The sequence below is a fragment of the Dipodomys ordii genome, unplaced genomic scaffold (genome assembly GCF_000151885.1).
Source record: "Dipodomys ordii isolate 6190 unplaced genomic scaffold, Dord_2.0 Scaffold64, whole genome shotgun sequence".
Lineage (NCBI taxonomy): Eukaryota > Metazoa > Chordata > Mammalia > Rodentia > Heteromyidae > Dipodomys > Dipodomys ordii.
Window position 1 is genome coordinate 6,589,067 of NW_012267280.1, and position 23,277 is coordinate 6,612,343.

The following is a 23,277-nucleotide window of genomic DNA, read 5'->3' on the forward strand; positions in this document are numbered from 1 at the left end:
TTCTTATGCTAAATTCTGATAAAATTGTCTGTTTAAGAACTTGTGCTTTTAAAGGAGTAACTGGGAGTCCTGTGGGATTTTTTTTGTGCTTTCAGATGAGGAAAACTCATTAATGAGTGGTGATTGCCATGGTGGTGATGTGTGGCTTACAGGGGACATTAATAAAGATAGTGATCCATGATAATTTCTCTAATCATAGTGTTTGGGAAGTTCTAAGAATGTTTTCAGGGGAGATGGTACTGTTATTGATTTGATCTTTTTAAAATTTTTATTAGTGTACAACAGTTGAATAGGAAGGTTTCATTGTGACATTCATACCTATACCGAGTAGCCCCTCCATCATTCTTTCCTACCCCACTCTCATTTTGTAGAGTAATTCTTGTAGTTTCACTGTTCTGTTTTCATATGTTCAAATAAACTACACTGACCAGTTCATCCTCATTCATTCCCTTCCCTTGGTGCCCACCTCTACATCTCAACCTGTCTTACTCTGTGTCCTTTTTAAGAAATTTATATATGGATACTGGAGCTTGAACCCAGGGCCTGAGTGCTGTCCCTTAGCTTTTTTTGCTTAAGGCTGATGCTTCATCCCCTGAGCCACAGCTCTACTCTGGTTTTTGCGTGGTTACTTGGTGATAAGAGTCTCACCAACTTTCTAGCTCTGGCTGGACCACAGCCTCAGATTGCAGCCTTTGAAAATCACAACCCTCAGACCTCAGCCTCCTGTGTAACTGGGATTACAGCTGTGAGCCACCAGCTTCCAACTCATCCTTTATTTTAAGAATATATTAATTCCGAGGGTATTACTGTGGTATTTCAGATGTACATACTATGCTTTGCTCCGAATAACTCTGTTACTTTGTCTTTTATGCTTCTCCAGCTCCCTGTTAGTTCACTGCTTTCATTGACATTTCCTAAGCCCTCTTCATACATAGTTATACTGTATTTTGAAATGATTTACCCTCCATCTTTCTTTTTCCCTCTAAAATATTTATTCTTATTAGAGACCTTGGGGTGTGCCATTCATGGGGTTGCAAAGGTCTGTTTTGTTCAGTGAAGTATTGGGGATCACAGCCTGCCCCCTGCCCTGGATCTGGTGCATAAAGTATTCTGTTGCAGACATTTGATTGCAAAAAAGCCAATAAGTGGAAGAGTTAATTGTATTTCTCTCGGAAGCCTTGATCTGAACATTGAGCTTCTCAGATTTATTTAGTAGTGCTCCTTTTATAAGTTTCATATAACCTAACTTCTGGGGGTGAAACCTTTTGTACAACTACTTAATAAAAGTTAGTATTAAAAGTACCATATGAGTTTTTTGGGATACAAAATAAAATGTTCAGCTGTCAGAACTAGTAGTTATTGCGGTTCAGAAAACTCACAAACTTTTGTCAATTCTGACATTTCAAAAGTCTCTCCACTAAGTTATTATATAGTCAGTTTGAAATCTGAATTTAATTCCAGTAGTAGCAGGAGAAGAGGAATATAAGTTCTTGTAAACTTCTCTTGTAATCTCTTATCTCTGTGTCTTAATGCCCTTTCATTTCAGGTGTCTAGTTATGCTTCGTTGTTTGCTCAACCATTACCAAGAGATGCCCATTCAACTCCCTACTACTACGCTAGGCCTCAGACCCTCCCCCTGAATTACCAGGACCGAAGCACCCAGGCAGCGCAGAGTGCTGGCAGCTTGGGCAGCAGTGGCATCAGCAGCATCAGCATGTGTGGCCACAGTGGTCCTACACCCGCACCCCAGCCTTTTCTCCCAGGGTAATGCCAACTCACACAAGCACTCTTGCCATGGTAGAACTAGAGACAACCAGCTGTGTCATGTTAAACTAGCTAGGCTGTGGAGGACGACATGGGCCATGTGTGTCTAGGCCATGTCTTACCTGATCTATGCTGTTCATCTTGAATATGTAATGGGGTTGATAATTTTGCTTTATGCATACACATGAATGAAGATTACAGGACCCAGGAAGACACAGCAGAGACTTGGCAGTCCTTGTGGCTTAACATGCTGTCTAATCTAATTATGTTTGGAGGAAGTACAGACTTTATGGTTGAGAATAGAGCGGATGCCATTGTCATTGGACCTTAGAACCTCAAGTGATTGCTTTTTGCCATTGTTCAATCCTGGAAATCACAGTACAGCAGATGATCACAAAGCAATTGGGGAATCAGGATCAGTATGTGATATTTTCCATCTGAGCAGAGTAGAATGATAAATCAGTCTGTGAGTTTTAAAGTTATGTTCAGGGTATTAGAATAGGACTATGTATTATGTATAGATTGGGTGGGTTTGTGTTCTGTAAAGAGCATTTAATGCATTATAAAATAGCATTTGACATAATTTAAAACTCTTTAACAGCTGAATGAGCAAGCTGACATTGTCTTCTGTATCTTGGAATTGGGAGTGGTTATTATAGTACAACAAATTTGTGTAGAACTTTGAACTGAATCACCTTCTTCTTTTTGGTTGGTCATGGGTCTTGAACCTCAGGGCCTTGGTGCTGCCTCCAAGCTCTTTTGCTCAAAGCTAGTACTCTTTTATTTTGAGCCACAGCTCCACTTCAGGTTTCTGGTGGTTAGTTGGAGATAGAAGAGTCTCATGGACTTTCCTGCCCAAGTTGGTTTTGAACTGTGATGCTAAGATTATAGATGTGAGCCACTGGTGCCCAGCCAGCCTTTTAAATTTACAACTGTTTTCAAGTGAACAGTTTTAGTGACTGATGTTACTGGCTTTGTCTCAATGAAGTTCAAATAGAACACAACTGTGTCAGCTTCCTCCTGTCCTGCTTCAAGAGTGGGTTGTGTATGGACTGCCACCTATATACTGGTTCTGAATAGGAACTTTGGTGCCTGAGGCAGGTGTAGTCCACAGTTTCATTTTTGTGTTTTGCTGTCCCAGTAGTGATATTTATGTTACACTTGTCCAAACATACATTATTGAAAATCAGCTTCAGAATATTTTCATTTTTATTTAGCTGATGTACAGAGGGGTTACAGTTATACAAACTAGGCAATGTGTACATTTCTTTTTGACACTGTCATCCCTTCCCTAGGTTTCTCCCAGTTTTTCCCTCCCATCTCCACCAACAAGTTATATAATTCATTTTCAACATAGTATCTAGTGAGTACCCCTGCTGCATTTGTTCACCCTTTGTCCCTCTATTTTCATGCCCTTCGTTATTCTTCCAAAGACATAAATAAACAAAAAGAAAACAAAGACGATGTAGAAAAAAAACCTGTTTCCATTTCAGCTTCAGAATCAGATTTCAAATGCAGTTGTAACAGATTCTCAAAATTTCTAAAAACTGTCTGAACATGTGATGTATATTTGCCTTCCATTTTATGTGTTTATGCATTTTTCAGAGTAACTGAAATTCCAGATCTTGAAATCACAGTGAGCCAGCCTGAGGACAGGAGGGGAATGGGGGTAGGCAGATGGATCAGTGCTAGACATTTAATCTCCTCTGCTCAGAAAGTATTGGCTGAATGAGAAGTGGTGACTTTTAAGTTAAAATTAGTAGAGACTCTCAAGGTCTTATATGTGGGCAATGTATGCCATTATTTGTAAAGTCAAATAGGGAAGGCGGGTGGGTAGGACTGTAGAATGGGGGTGCACCATGGTGTGGGTTTGCATTCTGGGCCACTATTCTTTTTTTTTTTGTTGTTGGTCATGGGGCTTGAACTCTGGGCTTGGGCGTTATCCTTCAGCTCTTCAGCTCCAGGCGAGGACTGTACCAGTTGAGCCTTAGCGCCACTTCCTGGGCCACGGTTCTTACTAGTCTAGACAGTGTAATGAACCTGGGGCTGATTGTTCTGGCTATCCACCTGGGTAAAGTTCTGGTATCACCTCTCAGATTTATAAATTACAGAAATTTAGTGTAAGACCATGAATAAAATTTCCAGGGATAGTTTTGTGTCTTTGAGAAACAGTCTAGTTATTTGAAGACATAAATGTTTCTTTCTCTAGACAGTCTCATCAAGCTCCAGGAGTTGGGGATTGCCTTCGGCAGCAGTTGGGGTCACGTCTTGCATGGACTATAAATACAAATCAGCCTTCTTCACAAACCCCTACCTCAAAGGGTATCCCAAACTCTCTTTCTCGAAACACACCAAGGTCAAGGAGAGATGGGGACACGAGTGGTAAGTAAGTTGTTTTTGAGCAGTCAGAATTCATTTTGCCCTTACTAAAAAGTTCTGGTCTAGCACATCCACGTTTTTTTTTTGGTCGGTCGTGGGGCTTGAGCTCTGGGCCTGGGCGCTGTCCCTCAGCTCTTCAGCTCAAGGAGAGTGCTCTACCACTTGAGCTACAGTGCCACTTCCGGTTTTCTGGTGGTTTATTGGAGATACGAGTCTCACGGTCTCTCTTGCCCGGGCTGGCTTTGAACCTCGATCCTCAGATCTCAGCCTCCTGAGTAGGTAGGATTACAGGCGTGAGCCAACAGCGCCCGGCTTAGCACATCCACTTTTGAAGATTCCTCATTCCAGGGTCTCCTTATGTCTCCTTATGGCCAAATGTCTTGGAGGGGTGGAGAATCACTCTGTCCATCTGGCTTGTTCATTCTGGCGCTCTCCACTTTTGCCTGGCTGGGCATGTTGTCTGCTCTGCATAGTTCTCTCCCTTCTGCCACAGTTCTCTCTGGTTTTACTTCCCAGAGGAAGTTGAGTGTCTTTCTTGAACATCTAGAAACACGAGTGTTTAAATGTGTGTTGTGGACTCAGAGAGCAGCCTTTAACTGATGGCCAGGTTCACTTCGTGCTAACCCTGAGGCAGGTCTGAGGCAGGTCTTGTCTAGCCTTGGTAGAATGCAGGAGTCCTGCATTTTGGAACTGTGAGGACACCCTGGAGCCCTCAGCAGTGCAGCAGGTCCTGTGTGCACCCAGCTCTGCTGTTCCCTGAGCTGCATACATGCAACAATCCTGTAAATCCACACTGTCTTAGGGAGGCCAGGCACTCTGGAGATAGCACACCTGTGTCTTCAAAAATCAGAGAGCTGTCCTTTCCTTCTGAGCCCCAGCCACTGTCTTAGAGCATGTGTCCTCTACCAAGCTATACCTTAATTAATCCAAAAGAAGCAGAAAAAGATAAGGATGAAAGAGCAGTGGGATAGATGGGAAGCACAGCAATAAGCTGCTTTAACTGAGATGGATTAGTAACTCCACTAGATATATGAGCATTTAATTTCAAGTTTCTATTCTGATGTTATATGTTGCTTACAAGAAGCAATAAATTTTTTAAACTATTAAGTTATACAGAGGTTACAATTCTAAGTTAGGTTGTGAGTACACTGCTACTTGAACAATATCACCCCTTTATTTTCTCTATTTCCCCTCTCCCCTTCCTTCCCACAAGTTATATAGTTCATTAATAAAATTTATTCTCCCTCCCTCCCTCCACTCCTGTTGTTCCCCCTTTGAGATAAACATGTTTCCATTTCCCGATATTCCTTTTGACAACCAGTACGTTAGCTGTTGAGAGGAGTTATGCCTTTGTATTCCTCCTGTAAGTATACCCTCCTTTAGCCAGTTTGTATGTAAATGCATAGAGGCCTGTATATGTTATCATGCCGAGTTGTACTTTCAATCTAGCTTCCTCATATGAGAGAAAACATGAGCCGTTTGTCTCTCTGAGCCTGTCTTATTTCACTTAACATGATTTCACAGGAAACATTTTAACTATAAGGACACAAGTAGGTTAAAAGTAAGCAGTTAGGCAAACATAATGGTGGTAACACTATCATGAGACATCTGGGTGTACTGTCACTGTTGAAGTAGACTTCAGGATGTCCCTGGACGGGACATTAAGACAGTCCAGTTTTCTCCACCTGCTGGCAGAGGTGTCACGTGTACAGAGCAAGCAGACTGAAGTACACTCAGCTTATAGCTGTGTAGTTCAGCTTCTCTCTGTAGTTGTCAGAATCACAGGTAGAAACAGGCAAGGGTCATGGTGAGATTGGAATGGTAGTGTTTGTATTGTGTCTGCCCATGACTGTGAAATGCACACCTGTGTTTGGCTCTGTGCAGCGCTCTGGAATTACAGACTCCCTCTGTTGCCTTCGGGTCCTCTTTCTTCAACAGATGTCTCAGATTTCCAGGTGTTGCCTCTCATTTTGTTGGCCTTGTTTTGGGCCAGCACTCAAATTCTGACTTAGCTTTTGTTCAGAGGCATTGTGGACATGTGAGGTCCCTTCTTGGTGGGCCTTTCAGTGTACTTGCTGTGCAGTACCCTAGTCTGTGGGCATGACTGTTATGTAATCATTCCTGAAGTGATGTGTGGTGGTGTTCTGAGGTGCGTAGGTGGGGCCACCTATAAAGAGGTCTCTAGTGGAGACATTGTATAATAAAGCCCCACCACCTTTCAGAAAGTCCCTATTTCTTTCTAGCCTCACATCTCTTTTTCCTCTTAAGCTTGCAGATGTCTTGGTGAGAGATGTATAAACCTCAGCTAATTATGTCATAAACTTACTTTATCTTTAAGTGTGTTATTTAGCGATTGCTGACTTAAAAATAATTTTATAGGTATTACAGAAATCACTGAAGCAGCCCTTGTGAGGGACCTTCTGTACGTCTTCCAGGGGATAGATGGCAAACATATTAAAATGAGCAGCTCTGAAGATTGCTACAAAGTGGAAGGAAAGGTACAGTGATTGAAAATCTCATTTAAAATGTTCAAGAAGACTAAAACTGAAGAAGTTCATACAGTGGGCTATTAGCTTACTAGATATTCCTGGGACTTTACAAATTTGGGTATACCAGGGATGTTGTACAGTCAAATCTGGCTTTTTTTCCCCTGTCTTCCATGGCTGGTGTTAAGTGCTGCAGAGATGTGGAATTAGAAGTTTTCTGCTTTAGTTTTCCTCTAGAACCTGTCTTTGCACAGTCCTGCTTTGGCCCTTTCTCAGTGGACTGATGTCAGACTGTGCCACTGAGGATTGTTCCAGATCAGAGGCAGGGACTCCACGGGAGATGTGGCTTAGCTCAGTGTGCCCTCACCATGTGCCCTCTCCTGCTGCCTGTGTGCGTCCCTTCCCTTTCATGATGGTGCTTTTAATTTTCTCTGTCAGATTCTAAGAATTACAATATTAAAAGAATAAGTGTATGAGAAAAATAAATGTTTTAGTATTCATGTTTTAACTTTTGACTTTTGATGACTTACTTTCTAGGCAAACCTAAATAAGTCTGTAAGGGACACAGCAATCAGACTTTCTGAGCTGGGTTGGTTGCATAATAAAATCAGAAAATACACTGACCAGAGGAGTCTGGATCGTTCATTTGGACTTGTAGGTCAGGTATGTTCGTTACTCTTGGCTTAGGAAATACTTATCTTATTTTAAGATCTTACTGTGAAAATTCCTTTTGGGGAAGCTTTTTTTGTTTTGGTTGGTTGTGGGGTTCTGAACTCTGGGCCTAGCCATGTCCCTCACCTTATCAGTTCAAGGCTAGGGTTCTACCACTTGAGCCACAGCACCACTTCTGGCTGTTTCTGCTTATGTGGTGCTGAGGAATCCAACCCGGAGGCTCATGCATGCAAGGCAAGCAATCTACCACTGAGCCACCTTCCCAGCCCTCAGGGAAGCTTTTAAAGAAACCTTTTTTTTTTTTTTGGTATTATAAAGATGATGTACAGAGGAGTCAGAGTACAGAGGTAATGAGGGCATTTCTTTTTGGACAGTGTCACTCCTTTCCTCTCTCCTTTTTTCCCATCTACCCCACCCACAATTGTATAGTTTATTTTCAACATAGTGTCTAGTACCACTAGGGCATCTGTTTTTAAAGAAAGCTGTGCTATGAATTGCTATAGGTGTGGGGAAGGGTCTGCTTGGGAAGATAGACACTACAGGTGGATAAGAGCTATTGGAGGCTCTTGGAGCTAAAGGAACAGGATTCTGGAGAGGTTGGAACTGGTCCATGGAGATCTTCCCTGCCCCTGTCACCGCACCACCTGGGACAGACATGGGGACTCACCTTTTTCAGTCTTTGCAGCAGTGCCTAGGATACCTTTTTTTTTTTTTGGTTCATCATGGGAGTTGAACTCGAGTCTGGGCACTGTCCCTGAGCTCTTTTGCTCAAGAATAGATCTCTACCACTTTGAGCCACAGATCCACTTCTGGTTTTTAGGTGGTTAATTGGAGATAAGAGTCTCATGGCCTTTCCTGCCTAGGCTGACTTGGGAACCGTGATCCTCAGATCTCAGCTTCCTGAGTAGTTAGGATTATGGGTGTGAGCCACTGGCGTCTGGTGGATACTACTTTTTAAAATGTGTATTTGCAGATAATGTGCAGCTTTTTTCCATTTTACTATTGCAGAGCCCTGCTCCCTCCCAGTTCTTTTTTTTTTGGGTCCGGTTGTGGGGTCTGAACTCTGGGCCTGGGCGCTGTCCCTCAGCTCTTCAGCTCAAGGCTAGCGCTCTACCACTTGAGCCACAGCGCCACTTCCGACTTTTTTCTTTTTGTTTATGTGGTGCTGAGGGATCGAACCCAGGGCCTCAGGCATGCAAGGCAAGCGCTCTACCACTGAGCCACCTTCCCAGCCCTCCCTCCCAGTTCTTTAGCCTTTAGTAATTACTGTTTTATTCTCAACTTCTATGAGAGCTGCTTTTTATATTCTATATATGAGTGAGATAATACAGTATTGTGTGGCTTATGGTGTATTTTTATCTGCCACCTCCGTTTGCATCCACCTTGTCCCACATGACTTGACCGTATTTCATTTCTTCCGTAGTTGAGTATTTCATGGTGTGTATGCACCACATCTTTTTAAATTTTTTTTTTATTTTTTGCCGGTCGTGGGACTTGAACTCTGGGCCTGGGTGCTGTCCTTCAGCTCTTCAGCTCAAGGCGAGCACTCTACCAGTTGAGCCACAGAGCTACTTCCGGTTCTCTAAGTGGTTTATTGAAGATGAGAATCTCATGGACTTACCTGCCAGAGCCGGCTTTGAACCGCAGTCCTTAGATCTCAGCCTCCTGAATAGCTAGGATTACAGGCATGAGTAGCTGCACCACATCTTTATTCATTTTTTCATTTCTTGGCTAAACACAGGAGCACAGATGCCTGTTTACATACTGATTTCTTTTGGACATATACATAAAAGTGGGATTGCTAGATCATGTGATAGATCTACTTTCAATTGTTTGAGGACCCTCCATACTACTTTTCATAATGGCCAATCTTATTTACATTCCCACCAACAGTGTGCAAGGATTCCCCTTTTTCTACATCTTCAACAGCACTTGCTTTAGTCTCTTTGATAATAGCTGTTCTGACTGGAGTGAGGCAATATCTCATTCTGCCTTTTATTTGTATTTTCTTGATGATGTTGAGTATTTTCCACAAACCTGTTGGCAATTGGTACTTCTTTTACGAAATCTGTAATTAAATCTGTTGTCCTCTTTAAATCAAATTATTTGTGTGGGTGCTCCTTATATGCTCTGGATGTTTGCCAGCTGTCTAATTATATAGATATCTCCCTGCTAATTAATAATCACAGTAGTATTATTGTACAGAATTTTATAGTACTGGATTTTAAAGCATCTTTCCTCATCTTGAGAATTGTTATAATAGCCCTCAAAAATTAACAGGATATATATCAATTACCACCACTTTGCAAATGAAAAAAATTGAACATCTAAGTTTTGGATCTGTTTGCCCAGACTATTGGGCAGCAGGTAAGGGACTGGAGGCCTGTGACTCCTGTTGTGTACCTCTCTCCCTTTCATTCTTGTTTCCTGCTAGTCAGGTCATTGCTGTCCACCAGCAAGCCTGGAAAATGTGCCTGAGCTTTTTTGCTCCAGGCTAGTGCACTACTACTCACAGCTCCATGTCTGGCTTTCTGATGGTTAATTGGAAATAAGAGTTTCACAGACTTCCCTGTCTAGACTGGCTTTGAACCCAAATCCTCAGAACCCAGCCTTCAGAGTAGGTAGAATTTCATGCGTAAGCCACTGGTGCCCAGTGACTCAGCTGATTTGAATTGTTGAGTGTTCTTGTTGGATGGTCATATGCCCCAGCTGCAGGAGGTAAGGAGGTTAGTTTATGCCTCTTGTTCTGGAATAGTTACTACCTGAAACCCCTTTACAGTTTTAGCAGTGTACTGGTTGTAGACATGCCAAAGAAAGATTCTGTCTCTTAAGGGTGGATCTTAGTAGTGCTTCTGTAATCTGAGTTGGAACTGCTCTGCTGTAATAGTGCAGATGATCCTGAAATGCTCTTACAGAAACTGCTGTTGATGTGTGAATAGCTTATATAAGTTAGTGTGTGTATTTCTGTGCATCCTTGAGAATCAGCAGCTGATTACTTGACATAATGAGCTTTTTTTTCCTGTGCTGACACAGGTTTGAGTTCTGAGCCTTGAGCTCTGGCTTGGATTTTCTACTCAAGACCACACCTCCACTTTCATAATATTTCTGTAATTTTTTTGTTTTAGATTTGTATGTATTTGTGGGTGTTTGCCAGCCATCAAGGCTTTTTAAAAAAGGGATGACACATCTGATCAAATTTGACACTGCCTCTCTGAGAACATTACTTCAAGAAACTGACCTACTGTTTAATAAGCACCGTGGTGCCACCCTGGGCCAAGTATATCCCTTACATAAAATCCATTCTGTTCTCTCAAAGGAACAAAACCACAAGGTTCAAGATGGCAACGGTAGCCAGATGCTGGCAGCTCATGCCTGTAATCCTGGCTATGCAGGAGGCTGAGATCTGAGGATTGTAGTTCAAAGCCAGCCCGGGCAGGGAAGTCTGGATACTCATCTCTAATAAACCACTCAGAAAACTGGAAGTGGCACTGTGGCTCAAGTGGTAGAGCACTTGCCTTGAGCTGAAGAGCTGAGGGACAGCGCCCAGGCCCAGAGCTCAAGCCCCACGGGCTGACCAAAACAAACAAACAAAACAAAAATGATGGCAGGGGTTGGCCCTCACCAAGACCCCAATATCTCACCCTAAGGTCTGTCAGATTCTCAACTGGAACATTTCATCCTGAAAGTCTTACTTTTGAAATACTGCTTTATGTTGAGAAAGTTGATACTTTTCTAGTGAAAAGAATGGAAATGTTCATATAGTCCTAATCCACAAAACATAAATACAGTAAAATAAACTTGTATTTTATATGATTGTACATTCAAGTGTGTGGTCTTTATTCTTTGCAAACTGTGTCTGAAAAACAGACCTTCCACTGTGTGTGCTCCATTTATACCCTTGAGCTTATGCCACAAAGATCTCCCTTATCACAGAAGTCTGTGTAGAGTTCTTGGCCTTATATTTGGGTCCCTTGACATTATTTCAGACAGAAATGTAAAATTCTGTGGCTGGGAAAACATAGTACAAACTGGTATTTAGTTGCCAATTTTTAAAATTTGTCAATTAAGGACATTACAAAAAGTTTTAACTATAAAAATTTAAAAGGCCATAACCTTAAAGGATTATTTGCCAATGTGGTGCACATTTAGCTTCATGAGAACTATATTATAATTTCTTCGTTTTCCTTCTGCAAAATTCATTCTTTTTGTACTAAGCAATAAGACTTACCTAATGTTTACAAAATGTAAATTTACAGTGTTAAAACAGAAGCAGAATTATGCTGAACTCTACCTGAACTTCATTTGAAACCATGTTTTCATAGAATTAGCCAATTTTCATGAATGGGTTGTGATTTACTGTTCTATATTTTTTCTATGTAGAGCTTTTGTGCTGCCCTCCATCAAGAGCTCACAGAATACTATCGACTACTGTCTGTTCTGCATTCCCAGGTAAATGTTTTGTTTTAATTGACGAGTTAGATAATTGTTACTATATAGAATCTTGTAAGTAGCTTCATGTACTACTTACAAAAACTAGGAATCATTTTCATAATACTGTTTGTGAGATTTATATTAGCCATTTGAAGCTTGAAAGCACTGTTGTTTCCTACTGTTTACTCTGTATGATTAAGATGTGAGCTCATGTGCTTGGGTATTTGTACTTGAACCTTCCATGTTGTTTTCCAGCTACAGCTTGAGGATGATCAGGGTGTGAATTTGGGACTTGAGAGTAGCCTCACGCTGCGACGCCTCTTGGTTTGGACATATGATCCGAAAATAAGACTGAAGACTCTTGCAGCCCTGGTGGATTACTGCCAAGGTCTTTTTGTGTCTCCCTTGTGTGTGCTTTTCAGTGTACTCTGGTTCAAAGCTCATCTGTAGAGCAGGCCATCCAGTTCTGCTTTTTACCTGCTCTGGTATCTTAAGTAGCCATAAGTGTGTTCATTGATAGAATACAGAGTAATACAGGGAAAGCATCCCATTGCCAGTATGTCCTGGCATTGGTCTGTTTGTCCTTGTAGAAGGTCTGGTGTTGCTGAGATGAAAGCAGGAAGACAGCGTCCCTTCCTAGTTGGGATGCCAGTCCCCTGTCTGTGCTCCTGGTTCACTTGCCTCCCGGGCTTCCCTGGTACCTCACCCTGTTTTCATTACTTCTCAGTTGGGGGTCATGTTCATGCTCTCCATCTGTTTATTTCTTTTTTTTATTTTTTGTTGGTCATGGGGCTTGAACTCTGGCTTGGGTGCTGTCCCTGCGTTCTTCAGCTTGAGGTGAGCGCTCTACTGCTTGAGCCACAGCGCCACTTCTGCTCACCATCTTCTATTAAAAATTTCCCATATTTATATGGCCTCTTGGGCCTCTCTTTGAGCTCCAGCATCTGTACTTCTATGACTGTTTTCCAAGACCCTCACCCTCTTTTCTTCTCATTTGTGACAGTGTTTGTTGTTTTTTGTTTTGCCAGTCCTGGGGCTTGAACTCAGGTCCAGGGCACTGTCCCTAAGCTGCTTTTGCTCAAGGCTAGCATTCTACCCACTTGAGCCACAGCGCCACTTCCGGCTTTTACTGTGTATGAGGTGCTGAGGAATCGAACCCAGGGCTTCATGCATGCTAGGCAAGCACTGTACCACTGAGCCACCTTCCTAGCCCAACGGTGGGGTTTTAATAGTTGTTACTTCTTAGGACTATTAGCACTACATAGGATGTATGGTGTTAGGTTTTTAAAGAAGAGGTGGCCAAGTAAGAACAGCACCATGCACATGGTATTCAGGTAAGGAGTAGGTTTATTCATTGTTCTGGCTGGCACCAGCTCATGTTGGCACTCCATGTGGCTGGGAAAGATCAGGGAAAGACAGCATCTGGCCCTGGGCTAGGTCTTATTAAGGGTAAGGGGGGGAAAGGTATGCTCACATCCAGATGTGACCTCAGCGGATGCAGATGTGACCTCTTCCAGGTGTGCTAGTTGCCTAGGTAACGCAGGTACTGGGTGAAGACTTGGGGGCGAGGAGGGCGGAGTCTGCACACTATACAGAGCCAGCCATCTTTCCCACAGAGAGAGGTTGGCTCACTGCCATTCTCCACTGTGATTCCCAGGACTTGAATTTGATCACATCTGAGTCCAACTTCAACATCATGCTGTCAACACTCTGCCTCCCTTCCTTGCACTTAAAGAACAGAAGAGCACAAGAGGAGAACCCTGCATTTCTCCTCTGTATCTGGCTTCTGTTCTCCTGTTCCTTCACTTGTCAGTAGCTACTTGGCTGCAGATATCCTGCTGCAGTTCTCTGGAAGTCTTCAGTCCTGTTTGATGTTTGCTGGGTGTGCTACACTAAGAACTTCTCCCAGATCCCTGGGTCTCTGCTCACTGTCCCCTCTGTGCACACCTGTCAACATAGCCTGCTTCAATTAGTGCCGGATAGAACTCCCAAGTTTGTGGTATAGTGCAAGGGATTCCTGTGCACGTTTCATAAATTGGTTTCTGCCACTTCCTTCTTCTAGACAAATCTCTTCTGTATTTACAGAACAGCACCTCACCCTGCAAAGCTGCTAGTTAATGAGTCACTAATTAGTGAGCTCTAAAGCCAGTGAATTGAGACTAGCATTTATACCCCAAACAATGTCAGTGTTGATTCTTAGATGTTTTGTTCTTATGCATATATGGTATGTGCTGAATTGTTTGGCTCTTAATGTATCTCAGTCAAAAAAGATGTGAAGAGTTATGTGAGTTGTAGATTGTGTAGTCGCTTTTTGCTGCTGAAAACCTTTTTGCAGATGAAAAAATACCTTCCATCCATGAGAGAAATAACTCACTCTGATTTAAATTTGTGTAAGTTATAAATAGAATTTGGATACTCATGTTTATCACATGCTGCTGCTTCTAGATCCAAAAATGTTTTATTTGAAGGAAGAGAAATGTTTGCTCTCATTTACTTGGCCATCTTTGGTTAGTTGCTTTGTGCCAAAATGTTAATTTAGGTGTTTTTCCTTTTATGTGCCCCTCCCTTCTCTTGCTTCCCCTCCCCACCCTCCCATTCCCCAGGAAGGAAAGGAGGTGAGCTGGCTTCATCTGTCCATGCCTACACAAAGACGGGAGACCCATATATGCGGTCCCTGGTTCAGCACATTCTGAGCTTAGTGTCTCATCCGGTTCTGAGCTTCCTCTACCGCTGGATCTACGACGGGGAACTTGAGGACACTTACCATGAAGTAGGTGCTAACAGAGTTAAGAGGCATGGGTCTCCCCTATTCCCTTACTATTTTCTCTTAATAGGAGTTTGTCCCTGTTGAATGGCAAGCACATTTTGTACAGTAATCTGAAAGCTAGTTATCTATTGTAGCTAGTTATCTATTAGTAGAGCTCTATTTGATTAGTGGGGAATTATTCTCCCACTAGTAGTAAACTCAGCAAGATCAAACCACTTGTCCAGGTTTACTAGCCAGCAGATGTCAGAGTAAGGTCCTAGCCCCGAGGCTGAGTTGTGTAGCTCCTTCAAATGTTACTTGCCTTTGTGCTTGTCTGAGTGATCATGTGGTCTTCAGTTTGAATAAAGCAAGTGTGCTGCATATGTGTATAATACCTTTTGAAATGCACACAGTTATGTAAAGCAATGTCTTGCTGTTAAAAATCACTGGTGTGGAAATCAAATAGTAAAGCCATAGGATGGCTTTTGTGCAGAAAATAGGGCAGAAGCTTTACACTTACAAATGTTGTCAGTAATTTAATAAAAAGTTGCACCATTTATAATTGAGCACATAGAGTGGTTCAGGAATACAAAAATACTGCAATAAATATGGCATTTACTTGAAGGAAGCCCTAAAATTGGCTTGGAAATGGGTGTGGGACTGCAGCGTTTGTGTTTTGTGAGGTGTTGGTGAGAGGAGGCATCTGACACAGAACAGCACCTATAAAGGCACAAGGTTGAGGGGCAGGCAGGACCCTGTGTGTGTATGGTTTTTTGAGTTTGGGTGTCTCTGGATTCTTCTGTTCCCGCTTTTTTTTTTTTTTTCAGTTAACTGTTTCTCACTGTGGAAAATGCACATAAGCAAACAGAATTTTGTGTTGTGCCCAAAGCTTTTGCTAATTTATCTTTTGTGCTAGTCAAACAAAGCAGAACAGATGATACTGCTTTTAGTGTGCTTTGGAACCTGGCTGGAATGTGTACATGCATATATATTGTGCAAGTCTTTCACTATGTTGTCTAGCTCTCCTGATGACTATAGTTTTCTTTATTACTGCATGCTATTTTACTATATGAACAAGTAGGTTTTTAGCAACCTCCTGTTTGTAAAGATTATGTTCTTTTTGTCTTTAATTTGATGATGATGATAATTTGTTTGTTGGTACTGAGACTTGAACTCAGGGCTTCATGATTGCTTGACTTGTTGCCTAAATGGTGCTCTACCACTTGGAACCATACCTCCAGCCCTGCTTTTTGCTGGTTATTTTGTTGATGTTATCTTGAGGATGTTTTATGTGGACTTTGAATGGTGATCCTTCTGATCTCAGCCTTCTGAATAGCTAGCTGCCAATACGGTGCTTAATCTTAGTATTATTACTAAAATGGATATCCTTTTCTGTGCCTGCCAATGTGTGCTTACTAACTTTCCAAAGAAGATACTGGAGGTAGAAGTGCTGGTTTGTGAAGTAGACATTAAATTTTGGAGGTGGAAGTGCTGGTTTGGGGGGTGGACATTAAATTTTGGAGGTAGAAGTGCTGGTTTGGGGGGTAGATATTAAATTTTGATTTAGGCATACCATTTTACGCTACCACATTAATATTCAATATCCATAATTGGAACATCCAGAATCTCAGATGCTCTGAAATCTGTAACATCTTGAGCACTGACTTGGTGCCACAAAAAGAAGAGGTCACACCTGACCTGATGTGGCACTAGACGCTTGTCACGAAATTACCTTCTATCTATGTATATAAAATTCATATGAAACAAATTAATTTCAAGTTTATACTTGATCCAATTGCAAGAAAGCTTGTGTCTATGCAATATTCCAAAACCCAAATCCTAACCATTGTAGTTTCGGCAATACAGGTGAGCCATACTCAACCCCTTCAGCGTATCCTGCATGCCTCCAGTCCATCTTGTCAATTATTTTGGAGATGGGTTTCTAGGATTGGAAGAAAGACCCAGCTAAGAACTGTGGTCTGGATCTCAGCCTCCAGAAGCTAGGATTACAGGTGTGAGTTACTGGGACCAACTTGTACTCCTCACCCATTACAGTTGTTTTATAGTGGCTGAAGGGGGGTGGGAAGATCAAGGCTCTTAGTCATATTTGTTTTTCCTGGCAGTTTCTTTACTCAGGTACCACGTTATACTCTGGGTGATCTTGTTAGTGTCATTAGTTTTACTCAGAGAATTCTTTTTTTTTTGGTCTGTGGTGGGGTCTGAACTCTGGGCCTGGGCGCTGTCCCTCAGCTCTTTAGCTCAAGGCGAGTGTTCTACCACTTGAGAGTCAGCCCCACTTCTGGCTTTTTCTGCTTATGTGCTAAGGAATTGAACCCAGGGCCTCATGCATGCAAGGCAAGCACTTTACCACTGAGCCACCTTCCCAGCCTCTACTCAGAGAACTCTTGAACTTGCCTGTGGTTTGTGCTGTGTACCCATGCCACACACAGCACTGTGATACTGAGACAGTTGTTGAAGTCACAACTTGCATACTGGTTCTCACAGTGCACTCAGTTTGGGGTGATTCTTGGCTTCTGTTCCTGCTGGCTATTCCTTCCTCAGCCTTCCTTCCATCTTCCAGAAGTGTGTAATGGCTGTGCTTACCTGGGGACTGTGTGAGGGTTAAGTCAGACCAGCCTCATTCTGAAGAGAATATGATGACACTAGAGTGACCTTTGCCCCTGAGGCGTCTGTAATCTTACATGAATGCTGCTTCAACAAAGTTATTTTCTCCCTTGTTTATTGTTATTTTTGGGAGATTGTCTCTCTGTCCCTTTCTCCCTCTCTATCCCTCCCTCCCTCCCTTCCTTTCTCCCTTTCTTTCCCCTCCCCTTCTTTTTCTCTCTGTCTGTCTCTGTCTCATCTTTACTATTTTTTTCTGAACTTCAAAAGGTTATACAGGAGCCAGGTGCTGGTGACTCATGACTGTAATGCTAGCTACTCAGAAGGCTAAGATCTGAGGATCGTGTTTCAAAGCCGGCCTGGGTAGGAAAGTCTGTGAGACTCTTATCTCCAATTAATCACCAGAAAATGGGAAGTGGTGCTGTGGCTCAAGTGATAGAGCACTAGCTTTAAGCTGAAGAGCTGAGGGACAATGCCCAGGCTGAGTTCAAGCCCCATTACCAAAAAACAGTTGTATAAGGAGGTTATAATTAAATGTCCATTTAACTATCCTTGCTTTTTGATCAGTCATCCTGTCCATAATTTCCAGCCATGAAAATTCTCTTTAGTTTACCATGAATTACATATTTACCATACACATTTGATAGTTTTGAGAATCACGTGTTTGATCATCATATAATTAAAGTTAAAGGATATTGTCCATTCATCTCTGTGTAAGTTAAATTTTCCTCAGTCTGGTTATTATAAATTGGTTATAAAACTGAACTTCTAGTGTTGAGTCTGAATTATTCATGAGCTATATAATCATCACAGTAGTTTATGAAATAGCTGCATAAGACAATATCATTTGATAATTCTGTGTCTGCAAAATTCTTCAAAAAATGTCAAAGAAATTCACAACAACTAAAAGCTGAGAGAATTCTTAGAAATATGTAAACTACCAAAACTGTTTGGAAAGAAATGGAAAATATGCACAGACTGTAAGAGGCAAAGAGATTCTGTAACTGAGACATTTCAACAAAGAAAAGCCCAAGTCTACCAGATTGTGTAGCTGGTGAAGTCTAACCAAGTGTTCAACAAATTAACATCAGCCCTCCTCAAACTCTTCAAATAATATAAGGAAGATGCCTAAGTCCCTTTTTGACAACACAGATCTCATTTGCATATCTCAAGACTTATAAGAAACCTCCAGAGAATTCAAAGTGTGTGAAAGGGTTGTATGCAATAACCAAGTGGGATTTATCCAGGAACTCGGGGACCATCGCTGAGTCAGCCAGTGTGATCACCACGCTAGGACGGTGAAGGATGGAGACACAAGTCGTACAGCTGATGCTGCTGGAAAAGGATCTGGCATTATTCAACACAAACAAAGCTCATCTCTGAGCCATGTGGCTGGAGAAAGGCTGCCTGCTATCTCCCTGGTGAAGAACAAGGTGAGGTGTCCACTACCAGCTGCTCAACACACTGTGAGTTCTGTGCAAGAAAACTGTGCAGCACAGGAAGAAACAAAGGTGCCAAGCAAGAAAATACTCAGGAATAAATTTCACCAGAGAAGCACAGTGCTCACACCTTTTGAAATGCTGTAAATTGCAAAGTTGTCTTTCCATGATCTTTGTTGTACCCAGAACTTTACTAAGTCTTCCCCTGCAGCCTTGCTACCTCCTCCCCCACTCCCATGCAGATTCCATGGTGTTTTCTCTGGGTGAGCCTGTCCTTAGCTGGACTCATACAATGGCCTACAGGGTTGGGTGAGTTACAGGAGGGTCACCTGTGGTCTCTGTTAACAGGCCTGATTCATCCATCCGTTCCTATAGGAACTAAAGTGCTTGCTAAGAAAATCATCCTCTTCATTTCTGTTTTTAGTTGGAGGCCTTGGTGCTTGTCCAGCAGTTAATGAGAAATCGTGGTACAATTAGGTTTTATTTTTTTTTTCTTGATTCTTTCTATGTTTGACATAATGGTGGAAATGAAAAGACCTTGAGTGGAAAATGCCTCAGTAAAATAAAGGCTTATAGTGGTTTTATTCTGACCTTGGTTTTTTCCTTCTACTGCCATAATTTTTTCACAGAATTAATTCTGTTCTAAAGAGTACCAATGCTTTTTGTGTTCACTACTGTATGTTTGCTAGTAGAGTGATTGCATGCCCCTATGCCCCTAGATGAAGCGGTGGATTCATGACTTCTAAAGATGACTGAATTGTCTTGAGGTTTTATGGTTTAAATTAAATTTTCTTATTGTTTGTACTGATAAAAATCCAGCTGCACTTCAACTATCAGGATAAATTGGTGTGTTGTCTATAAGAAATAGCTCTTCTGTTTAAGTGAATAACAGAGAAATACAATTTATATGCAATTTATCTAATCTGTTGAAAGGCAAGCCATAGAGCAATTCTAACACAGTGATTGGATAACCATGCAGATTATTCATGGTGGGGTCATAATAGTTTTTTATTTCTGTCCGGGATAATGTCAATATATGTTAAAGTGATGATAACCTCATTAGACTAGAACTGTTTATCTCTCAAAGCAGCCATTACTCATGTGTTAGATGTGGAAGGTAATATAAATCATAAAAGTCTAAAACAGATCAATGAATACTTCATTCATTTGAATTGGTACTAAATATAAGAAATTTTAGAATTGGTACTAAATATAAGAAACTGTAGTAGTCCCTTCTCTCAGGTCTTAAGATGTTATCATTTATTCATATGCTTGCTTATGAAGGACAAGTTTCTGTACATCATTGATAACATCAAATACAAGACTTTGACATCATTAAAATTTTGTTCTTTTCAATATTTATCCTTGATAGTCACTAAAGTGAAAAAACAAGGCTCTTTTAGTTAATTTCCTTAAGAAGAAAATGATGTTACTTTAAAAATTCTAATCTGTGTTCATTATCTGGCTGGAATTAATTATTAAGCAGTTTTTTCTTGATCAAATATTTGCACCATTTAAAAATTTTTGGTTGTGGAAATATATAGGAGGAAATTAAAAATTCACCAGTAATCTAATCACATACATAATAGTTAAGTGATTTTTTTTTTTGTCTGTGATAGTTTGAAGCCAGCCAGGTAAGAAAGTCCATAAGACTCTTATCCACCAGAAAATGTGATGTGGAACATGTGGCTCAAAGTGGTAGAACACTAGCCTGAGCAAAACAGCTCAGGGTCAGTGACTGAGTTCAAGGCCCATGACTGACAAAAAAAAAAAAAAAAAGGTAATATGGAAATGTGCTCAACTTTACTTGTCAATAAAATAACCATTCAAGATAACTGATTCTACTTACCTGAGGTGTAGGTACAGAGCACAGGGCAGCTGCTGATGGGAGTGTCCATCCACTAAGTCAATGGCAAGAGAAACCTTTCATTGTCCTTATGAACTGAAAGTTGCTTGTTCATCCAGCAGTTCTAGTATAAGTTACTTGTTGCTGTTCTAGGATATTTTGCATAATTAGTTTTTTTAATATTCTGTCTACCTTTGCTTTCAGTTTTTTGTAGCATCAGATCCAACAGTTAAAACAGATCGACTATGGCATGACAAGTATACTTTGAGGAAATCAATGATTCCTTCATTTATTACGATGGACCAATCTAGGAAGGTAGGGTTAGAAGTTTTTGTGATTTTTATTTGTTTGCTATATATACAGTAACAAAACTAATTTTCACTTAAATAGATTTTCTTACATTTTAAGATTAATAATGCTCTTGAAGCAAAGTATATGTTACTTGAATGCATCAAAACATTCATGTTTGTTAATGTGTCTTTTGCTACAAATCATTTGCTTGTAGACCGAATGCTCTTGTTAAGTAGTTTTTAATCAGCCAATTTGTAATGTAAATATTTGTAGTATTTTGCTCATTTAAATTTCTGTAAATATAATCATAAGACATTTTTCTTTTTAGGTGCTTTTGATAGGAAAATCAATAAATTTTTTGCACCAAGTTTGTCATGATCAGACGCCCACCACAAAGATGATAGCCATGACTAAGTCTTCAGAGTCATCTCGGGATGGTACGGTTAGGCCGTTGCTGCTGCTGCTGCTGCTGCTGCTGGTGATGGTGGTGACATGATAAAGGGTAGTGGTGGGCTCATGGTGATAGGGTATTGATAATAGAGGAGATGATGGGGGTAATGCTGGTAGTGGTGGTGATGAGGGGCATGCTATGTAGTGCTTACAATATTCTGCTTAATTTCTTCCTCAGTTTTTGATTCTAAAGGCGTTTCTGAGAAGTTCTTGTCCCTTCCATTTGAGGGCACTTGCCTGTCAGGGGGTCTTTGAGCTTTTGGCTCTTCTCTTACCGTTGAGCACTTTTGCCGTTTGTTGTAAGATAAGAAGATGGCATTGATTGTCTGAGGGCACAGTCTGCCTTCTGTCAGAGGTGCCCGTCAGTGGGTCTTGTCTTTCCTGGAGGCTACTGCAGAGTGACTGAGGAGAGAATGGCTTAGACAGATCAGAGGACATAGATGCAAAGTGGGGGGTGGGTGCCCAGCTTTTAGTTCTGCCCAACAAAAGGTGGCTTTTCAGTGGTACTACTTCTCCTCCGTTCTTTGCTAAAGCTAGTGTCTAGAAAACTGTGCTTTTGTACTATGTTTATGTTATGATTGTACTTTTTTTTTTGGTCGGTCATGGGGCCTGAACTCTGGGCCTGGGCGCTGTCCTTCAGCTCTTCAGCTCAAGGCTAGGACTCTACCACTTGAGCCACAGTGCCACTTCCAGCTTTTTCTGCTTATGAGGTGCTGAGGAATGGAGCCCAGGGCCTCATGCATGCAAGGCAAGCACTCTACCACTGAGCCACCTTCCCAGCCCTACTTGTACTTGTATGTGAAGGTTCAGCTGTCCCTCCCAATATTGTGGTTCACTTACTGCATTTTCACTGTATCACAGTGAAACTTCTAGAGATGGAAGTCCACAAAGTAGCTATAAGTGAACCACAGTACAGCGAGGGACAACTATATAATGCTACCACTCATGATTTTCACCCATTACAGGGGTCTCTGCAAGGTAACTCCCATGAGACCTCACAGTCACTGTATAAAGCTCAGCAGACTATTAGTAATAAACTATGGAAAATGTTATGTTCCTATTTACCTGTGAAGAAACTGTGGTCCTTCCTTCTGTCCCTCTCTCCCTTCCTTCCTCCTCCCGTCCCTCTTTTCTTCTTCTTCCTCCTTCCTCCTTTCTTCCCTCTTCTTCCTCCAACCTCTTCCTCTTTCTCCTACTTTTCCTTTTTTGTAGTAGGCTTCGCATGCTCTGAGCCATACCTACAAGCCTATTTGTGGATTTTAAAAGTGCCAATAAACAATAAGGGGGATTTTAGGGTTGGATCACAACACATGCCTAAACTATGGGGAACAAGAGTGTATGTAGGGGGCTGGGAAGGTGGCTTAGTGGTAGAGCACTTCCCTAGCATGCCAGAAGCCTTGGGCTCGATTCCTCAGTACCACATACACAGAAAAAGCCACAAGTGGTGCTGTGGCTCAAGTGGTAGAGTGCTAGTCTTGATTAAAAAAAGCTCAAGGACAGGTGCCCAGGCCTTGAGTTTAAGCCCAAGACTGGCGAAAAAACCCAAAAAAACAAGAATATATGTAGGCTCTGTATTTGATGTCTTCTGTTAGGTTATTCTAGATTAAAATGGGCTAACATTCCATCAGAACAAAAAATTTTAGTGACTTAAGGCCAGGATAAAAAATACCTGGAGAAAATAATTTAAAATGACATAGATGGACAAATATACCCTGATGCCATGAAAGCAACATTGTGGTGGCCAGGATGGTGGTGACCTTATGAATTGGGTCCTGTTCACAGACCTTGCTGTTGTGTTCCTCGGATGGCCAGGCTTTTGTACAGGACCCTTGTTTCTGCACCAGTGTGTACCTGCAGTAAAGCAGTCCCACTGGCTTAACCCAGTCCTATACTGAAGGACAAGCAGAACCCATGGGCCTTTTGATACTTTGAAGTTGGTTGATTCAGATATTGGGAAGACAAACTTTCAACCAAAGGCAACACGTCCCTCATTTCCCCTTAACCTTGAACAAAGCATTACGTCCCTCATTCCCCCTTATCCTCGAACGAGGCACTTACCTTTTCTCAATCTTAGATTGGTTCCTTTTCAACTTTGGAATTACTCTCTTGGTTTTCAGGTGAAATCAAATGTTTATCACGTGGTTATAAACA

General features: G+C 41.6%; 1 protein-coding gene across 1 annotated transcript in view; it reads left to right on the plus strand.

Moving 5' to 3' along the window:
- Tubgcp3 (tubulin, gamma complex associated protein 3) overlaps nt 1-23,277 on the plus strand; it is a 62,696-nt gene that overhangs the window by 13,968 nt on the left and 25,451 nt on the right. The window contains exons 5-13 of the mRNA XM_013022841.1: nt 1,547-1,764; nt 3,974-4,146; nt 6,523-6,641; nt 7,167-7,292; nt 11,682-11,750; nt 11,988-12,120; nt 14,336-14,502; nt 20,590-20,700; nt 21,005-21,113. Coding sequence (XP_012878295.1) covers nt 1,547-1,764; nt 3,974-4,146; nt 6,523-6,641; nt 7,167-7,292; nt 11,682-11,750; nt 11,988-12,120; nt 14,336-14,502; nt 20,590-20,700; nt 21,005-21,113 — 1,225 coding nt within the window. The remainder of the gene's footprint in view (nt 1-1,546; nt 1,765-3,973; nt 4,147-6,522; nt 6,642-7,166; nt 7,293-11,681; nt 11,751-11,987; nt 12,121-14,335; nt 14,503-20,589; nt 20,701-21,004; nt 21,114-23,277) is intronic.